Source organism: Dermacentor silvarum, chromosome 1, assembly GCF_013339745.2.
Source record: "Dermacentor silvarum isolate Dsil-2018 chromosome 1, BIME_Dsil_1.4, whole genome shotgun sequence".
NCBI classification, from domain to species: domain Eukaryota; kingdom Metazoa; phylum Arthropoda; class Arachnida; order Ixodida; family Ixodidae; genus Dermacentor; species Dermacentor silvarum.
In genome coordinates this window covers 26,481,922-26,495,492 of record NC_051154.1, presented here as the reverse complement: position 1 = coordinate 26,495,492, position 13,571 = coordinate 26,481,922, and the positions used below count along the sequence as shown (strand labels likewise).

At 42.8% G+C, this 13,571-nt stretch overlaps 1 protein-coding gene across 3 annotated transcripts in view; it reads left to right on the top strand.

Moving 5' to 3' along the window:
• Nucleotides 1-13,571, top strand: part of LOC119458426 (uncharacterized) — an 86,199-nt gene that overhangs the window by 39,050 nt on the left and 33,578 nt on the right. For 2 of the 3 annotated variants that reach the window (XM_049665731.1, XM_037720265.2), the window contains exons 5-7: nucleotides 1,138-1,294; nucleotides 1,784-1,878; nucleotides 10,483-10,699. In XM_049665731.1, coding sequence (XP_049521688.1) covers nucleotides 1,138-1,294; nucleotides 1,784-1,878; nucleotides 10,483-10,699 — 469 coding nt within the window. The remainder of the gene's footprint in view (nucleotides 1-1,137; nucleotides 1,295-1,783; nucleotides 1,879-10,482; nucleotides 10,700-13,571) is intronic. The other variant, XM_049665735.1, reaches the window with a different exon arrangement.

Genomic DNA, 13,571 nt, shown 5'->3' with positions numbered 1-13,571 from the left:
TAAATGTGTTACTGCGGAAAGCGTACAAACAAGCCTTCGGCCTTCCTCCAGGCACCGGAACAACGAAACTTCTATCCCTGGACATCCACAACACCTTAGAAGAACTAATTGAAACACTGACATGCGAAAATCACACACCTCAACCTCACTAGAACAGGCAGAGCAACTCTTCGAAGGTTGCAATACCCCGTGGCGACAACCAACAATCAACAAGTACTCCTCAAGTTCCTACATGAGCAAATCATGGTGGCCCCTGTTCCGCGTATCATGCACCCGGAATATCATTTGGGCAGGAGAAAAGCTCGAGCGAAAACACTATGAAGGAGATACGGCACTCTCTCCACTGCTCGCTGGACAGATGCAGCCATGTACCCGAATGGAGAGGGCATGGTAATCAGCGTGGCTGGACACCGACAGCAGAAACTGGTATCCGCCTCCGATAGTACGCAGAACGTCGCCGCAGCAGAGGAGGCCGCCATTGCCCTTGCCATCTCGGCATCGAGACAAAATGAAGAACTATATATTCTTAGACTGTCAGTCAGGATGTCGAGCCTACGCGAATGGCCATCTACATAAAATAGCATGCGATAATCTGGACACTGGGACACGAAGCCATCAGCGGAAACCATCGTGCACACACGATAGCCCGAGGTCACTGCAACCGGGCACTGCAAGAGACGCCAGAAGACCCAAGTCCAGAAACACTGCACACTTACTACGATATACTTCAGCACTACCGCCTTTCGAGAAGAACGATGCCGCCACCGCACCCATCCTTCACCGGAGCTGAAGCCACGACTTGGAGGCAACTCCAGACCAACACCTATGCTCACCTCACGCTCCTTCACGCGATGTGCCCCACCCTTTGTCAGCCCCTTTGTCCTTTCTGTACAGAGCACCCGCCGTGGTTGCTCAGTGGCTATGGTGTTGGGCTGCTGAGCACGAGGTCACGGGATTGAATCCTGGCCACGGCGGCCGCATTTCGATGGAGGCGAAATGCCTTCGATGTGTACCGTACATTGGGGGCACTTTCAAGAACCCCAGGTGGTCAAAATTCAGAATTTTGGAACGTAAAGCTCCAGATTTTAATTTTAATGGGATCTTGAACACTCGGAAATTAATTCTTTGTTTCTACAGTGTCCCACGTCGCATGGTCCTGCTGCTGCTGCTGCTGCTGCTGCTCGTGGCTGCAGTGCCATTGATTCCAGTGGTCACGGCACCACTAGCTCCAGTACATGCCCTCTGGTATCACCCAGCCTGCCTGTTGTGACGACTGCTTCAGAGGCCTTGCAGTGTAAGCGGTTGCCTTGAGATTCTGGTGGCTGACTTACTCTTTGTGCATTGAAACCTGCTTCTTGGGCAAAGAAAAATGCACGCTTTGGAAAGTGCTTTGGCTCTGTTGCCTTCTTATTGCTTTCTTCTCCTCGGTGCTGTGCTGCTTCGGTATTCGGCATTTTTGTAATGCATGCCATTGCATGTGCCACACCAGCACTTTTGCTTTCCAGTGCTTAGTTTGTCCTTGCTTCATTCAGCTCACACGTGTCCTCATTTGTGAATGCAAATTGAACTGGAGTAGAGGTGTAAGATTACTAGATTTGTGCCTCCCGTTACTTCATGGTCCTGCTGAAAACTGGCATTAAATGCCATTTATGTGCCTATTCACATGACTGTGTTTTAATACCCATGGCACATTCCGATTTGAATGCAAGGTGTCTCAATTCAGCATTGTTCTGGAAGTAGGCAATTTGTGCCCGAAGTTTACACACTGCTAACTTGCAAGCAGCTGCTCGGGAAAGAAATAATGCAACGCAACAACCAGGTGCTTTCCGTCCATCAAGTGTCCCCTGCCGTGGTCGAGGCATTGCTGATTCTTGGAAGGTATGGGTGCATGAGTGCATGTCTGTTTTTCTTGCTGGTTGAGCAGCATTTTGCATGATTGCATGTACAAAGCCTGTGTTATTGAGCATTCTTGTTGCTTTCATTAGGTGTGCCAGTGCATGTTACCACTTAAAATATACTTGGCCTGCTGTTAGCAGTAGGGTGATTTTTCTTAAGATTGGCAGTGCATGTCCGAGCAACACTTGTAAGTATGATGAAAGAAAGTGTTTCATAGGTTTTGAAGCTGTCGAAAAACCTTCCGATAGGTTACATTCAAATTTGTCTTTTTGGTTTAAAACCTACTAAATTTTTAAGAATATATAAAATGCCTATGTCTTACTGATCTTCATTGCAAAATGAATTGGCTTCATGACACCTGTGCGAAGCCAGAATTGTGAGCCCTTGGACTGCTTGAGCCATACTTTTGACGGTGGACTTGGCAAGCCCATCCCTCTACCCCAAGAGATGTGCCTTGCCCCTCCAAAACTGCAAACCTATAGCTGAGCATTAGTCCAGTAGTGGTCCTACATGAAGATGCATAGGCTGCTGGCAAGCAAATAAAAAAAAAGAGCTCCTGTCCAAAAATAGTCTTAAGCTTTGAACAAGGCGATTACAATTTGGCTTCAACTACTGTGTTCACCTAAGCACTAGTGATACTATGTGACCCCCACCCCCCCGATTCCCCCAACTTTTGTAGTCTACACATATGACTTGCACACAAACCTTATGCTAAAGCATCTGGCGCACTTGTTGAATTCGTACACATTGAAAGATGTTACAATTCATGATTTGTTGCACGCCTTAGGAATTGAGGCATCGTGTACCGTGTTTACAGAGTGAGCAGAAAAAGCTAGGGAAAATTTTTGTCATTTCTCCTTCAAGAAAGGTGCCATTTTTATTCTATCCTTTTCCGGTCGTGCATTGGGATGAAGTGCCTTGGGCAAGGCTTCATTACTTTAGCATACATCCTCTTGCACAGTCCTACTGTGGCTCATTATGACTAATAGGCTGAAATGTCTACAGTATAGCAAAGCAGGCTCAGAGGAATTGTTTTGAAAGCAAGTTTATGAAAAGTTGGCATCCACCTGGAGGTTCCATAAAGCTTAAGAGAACCATATGAGGAAGAAAATTTGTCCTGCTCTGGTAAACTTGGGGCCTTTCTGGGCAATCACTGTACCAGTTGAACTATCTGACAAGCTAGCAGATGGCAGGGAAAGGGTGAATTAATTGACGGATTGACACTCAACATATTAGATGACAAAATTAATTCCATGGAAATTCACAAGGTGGAGGGCATTTAATACATTTGTGCATTTACATGGATGCTAGCTTTGCTTTCCATGAAACGTCAACCATGTGGATTTCTGCCAGGCTCATTGCTTAGAGGAAATTTATCTATATATTGGTTTGAATGCAATGGGGCTGGGCATTGATTAAAAACAGTGGGCCTCTTCGATTATCCGTCTGACAGTCCCAGACTGTCCGAGAAGCTGCACACGCAATGCTCATTGGCTGAAAGCACTGCCTCGGGCAATCCGAAACTGTCAGGGACGGATAATCGAAGAGGCCCAGTAACTAGTACCAGTTGCTTTTAATTGCTTAATAAATCGAGTAAGTGGTGCTTCAGATTTATGTATGTGTGATAAGTAAAACGCAACTCCACAAATGGATAAAAAGCTCCTCAAGAAGGTTTGTGCTGCTCTCAAGTACAAACCTTTTTGAATATTTTGGGACCCGCTGTGGTGACGTAGCGCTGCTAAGCCCGAGGTCGAGGGATCAAATCCTGGCCACGGCAGCCGCATTTTAATGGGGGCGAAATGGAAAAGCACCTTGTGCCATTCATTGGGTGCACATTAAAGAGCCCAAGGTGGTCAAAAGTAATCCGGACTCCCCCATCACGGCGTTCCACATAATATCTTGGTTTTGGCACATAAAATCGCAGCATTAAAAAAAAAAAGGTTTCTTAGTTTACTACAAAGTCAAGGTCTGCATCACGATAAACATTATCCAAAGTAATTCTCCATTATCAAAAGTAGCAATAGGCAAGCTTCTAAATTTATTTTAACTTGCCAAAATGTAACAACCTACACGGTTAATGGTTAATTAAGTTTGCAGGCACAAAAGTTTGGAATGAGCGACCTATAGAAGTAAAAGTAGCTAAAGACTTTAAAGAGTTGTAGATTGTATTAATTATTCTTAAAAAATGCTGAAATTTCTTGTTACTGCTAGCTGTCTCTATTTAATTTTGATGTTGTCAGATGTTTTGTGTTGCCACAGTATTGTACATTTATATGCAACAAGTATGAACTTGTAGCTGTTAGAATTAGTTGTAGTGTTTAATACCCGTGCCACTCGGGCGAGGTTAATGCCATTAAAAGTATAAGGCCCTATGTTTCTTAATGCCATTATGCTTCAGTTGCTGCTATATGCGCATACTTAATGACGTTAAACGGCAAGATGGCGATACCTACAGTGAAACGGCTAAGTTTGCTTGCCCATCTTAATACCATAGTTTCTCAATATATTACCTAGAGGGAAATCTGGCGCCACTGTCTATGGGAGTTTTCTAACGAGTGCTGTGCGAGGCTGGTGTTGTACAAGGCTTCGTCCAAGATGTTTATATAGCTACACAGGTAATGCTATCGTAAAATAAAATCTTTATAAAAGGTTTCATTCACCCTTATCAAATTTTTCACTAAAGTTTACTCACCTACAATGCATAAGTAAATGAAGAAAAACAATAACAGACGACATACTGTTCCTGAGCAAGTGCGAACCTTATTGTCTGTCATCCAACTTTAGCGGCTCGCTAATACTTTTTACGTTTCATATAATTGTATATCCAATCAGGAGTGCTCATAATTAAACAGAAAACATTTTTATATAATAATAAAACTAAAACAGCTCTTTACATGCTGTTTTAGTAGGTAATGAATCATTCTGACAGACTGAATGGTGCCAGCCAGGCGCGTCTTCAAGCTTTCCTGGCTCTCCGAGAACGATGCAAATCCAAAGTCGCCATATACAGGCATTCCCATGCATACAACAGTGCAGCAGGGCCAGATTTCCCTCTAGGTAATACAGTGAGAAACTCCATGCGTTATACAATAAAAAAACAAATTATTTAGGGAGCAAATGTTTAAGAAATTGCGTGAGAAACATTAATAGGCATATTTTATTTTTTTAGTTTACTTCAGGAATGTCATTTTTGCACCCAGCCATAAACTGTTCAAAGCCGAAGCTTTTGATGCATTCGATGGCCATGTGGTTGTGATGGTTGTGAGAAGGCACTATGCTGCGAAAAAAAAAAGAGCTTTTTAAAAGAAAGTGAAGAATATATAAATTGTTTTTTGCTACAAATTTGTTTATCGTCAGAATGTGGAGACATTGGAAACGTGAGTACGCATTTGATGGCCAAGTGAGTTATGAGTACGCACTACACCATGAATGTCATTAAGTTTTAATGCCACTAAGCATGTCCATGTGGCACCCTGCGAATGGCAATAAAATGTAAGGCATTAGCAAGTTAATGTCATTTCCTGGGCCTTTGTGGCATGGGTATAAGCGATACTTCATGTTATCTGAATTCACATGTTATATCTGAATGTATTGTTTCCTCCATTATGTATAGCTTGAATGCATATCTCATATTGAACGTACTAGATTTTAAACCATCGGTCCAAACAGTGTGTTGTGCAGTTCTGGTTTCTTGAATAATGTTAATAAACAAAAATGCTTTAATCACGATTATTTTTTAACTTGGTTAAAAGCATTACTTTGTTAATTGTAAGTTTAATAGATCAGTTGCCCAGCCCTAGTATGCGAGCAAATTTTTGAGCTGTTTTCACTCTATTCTTTGGCTGAACCCAGGTTTGAGATGTAGCCAGTATCATATAGCACATAGGCCCAGATTGTGGGTTTTGCTGGGTTTGGGCTTTTGTAAACAGCTCTTTCTGTAAGGTGTGGGATACTACTTCCATTACCAGCCTGCATGAGCAGGCATAGGCTGTTAGGAAAGTGGTGGTGTGAGGGGTATCAATGTGGTTCTGAATTCCATTTTACACACCTGCCAATGTTTGAGAAAAAAGCACTTTGTAATTTTTTGTTGTGACTTCAATAATTTTTACTACATATTTAATTTGTCTTGTTCAGGGCAGAACTGATTTCACAAGAATACAAATGCAGTTGTTGACTGATTTTTCAGACCCGCTCGTTTATGAGAACCTAACCTATTTTGGACCGCATAAAAAGCCTAGTTTAAGATAATGTAGATATAGAGGAGGGGCCTCCATGCAATATTTGACGTTTGAAATACGAGCGGAAGTGTCATTTAAGCTTAACAAACAGCTTTTTTTGATACCAAAACTGAAAACGCTGCTAATAATGCTCGCTAGGAATTATGCATGACATAGAGCAAACGGCTCCTCGGCATGACCTCCAAAATAAGGCAGCACCTGCAGTGCGCTGAGATATCTTGTAGGCGGCGTGTGGGAGAGCCTATTTGCATCTCAACTAGGCCCACAGAAAGTTCTTCCAAGTCCAATCCCGAAGGGGGGGGACGCACATTCTGCGCGGGAAAGTAGCTCCAGCGCGCTACCCTTGTCCGCTATGTTGCCGTTACAGCGGTGGTTCCCGGAGATCGAGCTAAGCGCCACGCGAGTTGGGGGATGAGGCAGGGGATGCACCTCGATCCCCACAAGCCTTCCCACCATTCTATATATAAAAAAAAAGGTTAAAACAATTTGTTCACTTTTATTTTTGGCTATGGAGAGCATACTGGTATGAAGAAAAGTGAAATGTTAATTGAGTAAAATTAATTAGTATGGTAATTGCTTAATTAGTAATTGATTTGATGAACTATCTGCAACTGAAAACACCTTGCAGCATATCAAAAACGCCAGTGTGGGCTCTGCAGTGGGTTTCCAGCACTTAAATCGGAGTTTTTAGGCATCAAACTCGGCAAATAAAAAATAATACGTTGAGCTTTTTTGGGTTTAAGGCTGCTAACAAGAATACTGCATTTACCAGCCCTGCGGCTTTTCCAGTATTGCTTTAATGGTAGTACTGCTCATTTATAACAAATTTAGCCTAAAGTAAGATTTCATTGCAGTTGGCCTCTGGGGAAATGTGGGTCAAAAAATGGCATTTTTCTTTAAAAGAAATATGTCTGAGTGCTTGATTGCAAAATTATGCTTTTACATCCTATTTCATGTCTCGTGTGTGTGTAAAAAAAAAAAAAAAAAACCCAACCTGCAGACTGCAAAAAAGTATTCTAATCGAGGCAGGCAGTTTTAGGTTTTTTTTTTTTTTTTTTTTTTTTTCATTTCATTCTTGCTGTTCTGATGAGGCTCACAGCCCCATGTTTTGTGCAGATGACTAGCTATCCTGGTGTAATAATATGCCAGCACTAGCCCTGCCGGAAGTCAGCTCCAGCTCATTCTCCACTTGTCATCCATCAGTGCTGAGGCGAAGGCTATGCTTCCTGCAATAGAGAAACTGGCCAGCGAAAAGCTGTTGTTTTGCTGTATTTAGGGCAAACCCCAAAATGGGGCTGAGTATCTGAACAGTAAGATTTGGTTGTGCCCCAAAATGAGAATTGCGTCATGGGCTGTTGTGGAGATGGCTATTTCTTTAGCCATACCATGGTTCCACAAAGGCTTCAAGGAGAGTACAGGGGTTCGGTGTCCTTGAAACTTGGGAGTGACTGCACTGTATAACCACGAGACCAGGGAAGAATTAAAAGAATCCCCTGAACATATACAGCTTAAGATAAATCTCGTCATTGCAGCCCGGCTGGAGGAGGAAGCTCAAAAGGGTTCTGAGGGTACCACCTATCAAGCAGGATAATTTTTCAGTTTTACACTTCTGGAAAGACTGGTCTGCATTTCGGCCAAATTTCATGTGATTTGATCATCTGCAATAGGAATAAGCATGTTTACAAACGTTCAACTTTGTCTTTCTTTTCAATCTCGCATTTTTTTATAACTTGTGCACTAATTCTTGTGCTTAATTTGACTGAATCTTGGCCAAATTTTGCATATACAAGGATGTGCAGAATGCAGATATCTCGGTACAGTAGACTTACAGTAATTCGACCCTGAGTAATTCAAATTTTTTGTTAATTCTTTCCTGAATGAAGGTTTTGGCAGCGCCTATGCATTTCTATGGGCCTGAACTTTCCTTATTTTAGTCCTAAAATTGGCCTTTGCCAGATAATTCACACTTGACCAATCCGCCCCAGGAAGATTTCCACGCAACAACCGCAGCTAACGATGTCCGATTATGGTATTTATCTGGTTCACACGTGCACCTTCTTTTTTTATTTTTCAAGAAAATTGGGCCGAATGTAGCCTGCGCTGTACGATCGAATATGAAATAAAACAGCCTTCACAGCGTTCGTATGCTTTACCACATAGCAGTAATGTATAGTGGCAAAGATGACTTTAAAAGGTAAGGCGGTGAAGCTGATTTTACGAAACCGGCTTACATTGAGCTACACATATACAATGGGGCGAAAGTGCACATGGCGTTTCCTGTGATTTGGCGGTATTTAAGGCCTGATGTACCGGAAAACACATTTTATTGTGTCTATTTTGTACAAGGCTGGTCGCATTCATGGCATAGGGTAGTATATACAATTGAAAACGAGTTCAAATTGCAATGCGAATGCACCCAGCAAACAAAGCTCATCGCGGCAAGCTACAGCATGGAACTACTCAGCAGGTATTTTCCAAATGTAATTTTGCTGTGCACATTAACATTGTTGCATATTTTATCATGTAAATTGGGGAAGCAATAAAAAATCACGGAGAAAAAAAAGGCAGACATATGAAATCTTTTGTTTCTTGTGCTTCTTTGTCGATTGCACGTGTCAGTAGGTTCTCTTTCTCTGTTCGTTGCAATTACATTTTTATTTGCCCTGCTTCACCAATCCTAATGTCTTAGACTAAGACTGAAGATTGGGCTAGTTTCTGTTTCACACAGCTTAATGCTATGAGAGCAGTCGGTGGCGGTCGGTGCACATGTAAGGCTGGCGTTGACAGCAAGGGGGAACACACCGTTGTGTTTGTGTTCACCGTCGATACACAGCAAACAGAGTTGTGTATCAGATGCAACCAAGTTGAGAAGCACGAGGAAGGAAACAATACACTTAACGAAAAAGACAGCCACTGAGAGGAGAGCAAAATGATGACTACAAATTTGAGCGTTCGCCTTCGGTACCCAAGCTCCGTAGCCATTATACCTGCGAAGGTGAAGACACACAATTCACGTGGAACACAAAGCTGTTGCGTATGAACAGCTCCTTTATTAATGTTAGAATGACTAGACCAAAGCAAAGCTTCATCGGAAATGTACAGTGCTCGGCAGTTAAAATACTAGAGCACTCGGCTGCCGCCACTTTTTTTGCCACTGGTAAGCGTTGGGTGATCGTCGTTAAACCAAATGCAGTGACAATGCGTCACAGTCTCTCACTTTCATCATAGATGCATCAGCTTGGTGTCCCCGGTGCTCATTCTGCACGAAAAGTGCCGGTGGCCATGCACACCGAGTAGTGTGTTTCAATTGCTGAGAATATTTACGCACCGTTGCCTACAGACTGCACTTATCTAGGTTTCCCACCATTTCATCTGGTGAGGTCGCAGTGAAAACCTATTGAACTGAATGGCCTCACTAGGTTCAGTCATATTTCATTAACGGTTGATTCACCCATAAACACAACATGCTCTTTCGGATTTGGTCCCACATGGTATTTCGGCAGCACAAAACAAAACGGAAACAACGGAACATAGTCAACCAACATCGCTGGTGGCAGCGCATGCTGCGCATGGCCTGGCCATCGCATGCCACTACATTTGCGGCGGTGCCACATGAAGGTGCCACCGGTCCTAACTCATCTTGCGCCCAGTGCCTATTGGCAAGGGTCTGCTGTACTGCATTTACACTCGTACTCTGGTCACTGATTGATAGTTGACTTTTTGCTGTCAGATTGAATCGTGTCATTTGAGCAGGATCATTGTGAATGGATTGCAGTAATTTCTTGTCAAGCACCCTGTTCACTAACAGTATGTCAGACACGAACAGAAGGATATTCAACGGCAAGAGTAGGACTGCTGATGTTCAGATGAATTCAGCTTCTTACTTTTGGCGTCCTGTAAGGCAGCTAACCTTTTCTTTGCCAACGGCTTCATTTGGTTTTGTTACCATACGTGTGCTGTTACTGTAATACAAACTTTGTAGGCTGGGCAGAAATTTCTTCCAACAGCATAAATAACACATCAAACTTTAAAATGAACTTAACGTTGTCTTCATGCATATTAAAGACACAAAAAGCACGAACCTGTTCGCACTGATGTCTTTGTGGAAGACAAAATTTAAGTGGTAAATTTTCTTAGTTGGTCTAAATAGATATTCAATTGCTGATGCCTAATATACCACTGTGGTCTTTTTGGCTTATTTGAGTGAAGTCTGTCATTCATTATCTACAATGTTAGCTCATTGGATTGCTGAGAATTTGTGCATGTGCTGGCTTCTAACATGACGCTCTCTGAAGTGCAGGTGTACGTTGTTTATATAAGTTTTGTCTTTGCTTTGTTATGGTAACAGCGTCGTCTTCAACAAATGCTCAAGCAGCCACAAGAATCCCAGCCTTCAAACAACGGTGCCAGGCTCCGTTGTCCTCCACACGTGTCTGGCCCGCCACCATCTTGTCCAGGTCAACTGCAAATGCCCCCGTCTTCTCGGCATCCAGCATTGTCAAAGCCTCGGCAAGAGTGTGCATTTCCACCGACTAAGTCCTTCCCAAGAGGGAAGACTGCTGCAGGTGGGCTTTCTTTACAAGCCCAGTATAGTAGCCCTTCTGTAACTAGAAGAGCAAGAGAATTGAGGTATTTTGATGAAAGCAGCATCCAAAAAAAAAGTTTTCAAACATCATTACAACTAATTTCTTTATTAAAAAATGACCTGTATAATGAAGGGGACAATATGGCCTCGTCAGCTTTCTACCTTACACCTGTATTGTGAGTTTTACTATAGCAAAGAATTTAACAAATTTGCCCATTTAACAAAATCATCTGCATGTCCCTGGTCACATTTGGTTGTTTACAACGAAGTGACCCATGCAGGGGCGTCTGCGTCACCAGGCATTTGGTGTGTTGCGACACCATGAACCCGAGCGCACGAGTGCTGGACCCTCCCGCATGTAGCTGTTACGCATTGGAGAGCATTTAAAAGTCAACCGCAATGAAGTTTCATTTTGGCTAATTTGGTTATTGTGCAGGTAAACCACGATACAACTAATATCAATATAGCGAAATTCTCTATATAACGAAGTATTTCACTTTTCGTAACTTGTCCATAGAACACCATGTATTTAGAACTCAATACAGTAAAACCTTTTTAATATGTAGTTGGTGGGAAACATGGATCAGGTGCGCTCTAAGCGATGTACTAATTAATTGACAATGGCAGATGAGTGGCTAAGACTTACCGGCTGGAAAGACGTGTTAATTCTCACTAAAACACATGCAGACAAGTTTAATTTATGAGCACGCAGCAAATTGTCTGCGATTTTCACTTGCCACCTTGGTAGCCTTGCAGCACCAGCAGCATCCTCTAACTCCAACGCCTTGTCAACCCTCTAGCCGCGTCGGATACAGAAGGGCCATCATCCACGTCATCATCCATGATGACGACGTGGAAGTGCTTCAAGCCATGGGAGCAGAAAACATGTCCTGGCTACCTTGTTTTGTCGTCGCTATTGGTGGCAATTGCAGTCCGGGAGAAATCCGTGCGCCACAATATCGTTATCTATGGTCTGCGCGCAGGGCATTTTGCGGATTCCACGCTTGCATGTGCCAAAAAAATTAATGCTACGAACTGACCGTTTGGCATGCGTTAAGTGACTATAGCTTATGCAGTCAGCCAGTTTATTAGGTGCAATGGCGACAGGGCAGGGGATTCATCGCAACTGTGTTTAAACCGGAATCACTTAAGGGGTACATATTAACCAGCTTTATCTGCAGCATGTAAAGGGACGATACAGGCATCTTGTACTAGTTGCGAAATACAATGCAAATCCCAGAACATGGTGTCTTTTGTTCACTGCGCCACAACCAGATGTTGGCAAGTCATGCCCACGTTCTTTGCTTTTCCTCAATGTTCAGGTTTCGCATCATTTCCAGTAAATGGTAATGGCTCTATACATACAGGGTCTTGACCAGTTACGGCTCTATACAGTAGAACCCCGTGGATATTGTGTTTTCCCAGCTGCTACGTCACATTTTCGCGGTCCGACTGAAATTTCATTGACTCCCATGAATCATGTTCCATTTGATTCGTCGCCATTTTGTGTTGTTCTCACATCTTGCGTTTGAACTTCGCGGTCATAAATTTAGTGGCACAGAGGGAAATTTGCTCTCGCATTTTGTTATGAAGCCGTTAAATGTACATGTTTAGCAAGCGCCGGTACTTAGCAACAAGCAACTGAATTTGCACAAGCCAGGCACTGCACATGCATATTGGCAGAAATGTGCACTAAGCAGTTAGCGAAGCACCCGAGGAAGAGTGCATCGGTTAAAACCTTATGAAAACCATGCAGACTGAGCTAAATCTGTTCAGTGCAGGTCTGCATTTGTTTTGGGCCTGATAGCCGGTTCTCTTCAGTAAGTTTCGCTGCAATATAGCCCTGTTACACGGTGAAGCATATCAAGAGTGAAATGGGGCTGCTGTCGCAAAACATTGTACGTGTCGCTTAAGAGGAAGCTTTAGCTCGGGGGCTCCTATCTAAATACATGTAAAAGGAGGAATTGTTGTTCTCGGCAATCGCTGAACCAAATTTTGTGAGGTTTGTTCAAATCTAGCGACTGTTGGAAGCCGATTTTTTTATTTAGGCTGTAAATTATTTTAATAAATTGTCAAATTGCAAATTTTTAGAAAACGAAACTATCAACTTTACAACTCTGTAACTCGGCAATGAAAAATCCAGTTAAACCTCGATGTAACGAAGTCGGTAAAACCGGCAATTTGCTTCGTTATATCGCAATTTCGTTGTATTGAAATTTGACCTTTTATGCAAATAAGTGCAGTCGCTGATTGATTCTTCTTACATGGAAAAGGGCCGCAGAATTTTCCGAATTATCGGGCAATCGAAAAAAAGCATATTTGAATAAGAAAACAATTCCTTTTGATGAACTTGGGAGTCGGTGACGAATGATACGGTTTCATGCCACGTCGACGATATCTTCACATCGGTGGCACGGATTACCGTAAAAACCGGACTATAGGTCGAACCGGAATATAGGTCGACCCCCAACTAACAAATTCCAAAAATGAAAAAAAAAAAAATCTTTTTCAACGGCAAAAGTACCGAAAGACACCCTTACCTTTAAACATATGCGACTCAGCCGGTTGCACAATGGTGACAATATTTAGACGAGGGTCGACTTTTCGCAATGGTTTTTTTGAAAAAAAGTTCGACCTATATTCCGTTTTTTACGTTAAGTGAAGCCAGCCACGCTTTCGTGTGCACTCCGCTCCCGCGGCTGATAGCGTCTCCCGCACTGGCAGACGAAGCATTCACTCCTTGGGAGTGAATGCTTCGTCTGCCTCTTGCTTAAACGGGTCACTGAAACTCGAGATTATGCAACCTCCAATACTAAACACGCGAGAAGACAGCTTACATGATGCCACCCCGT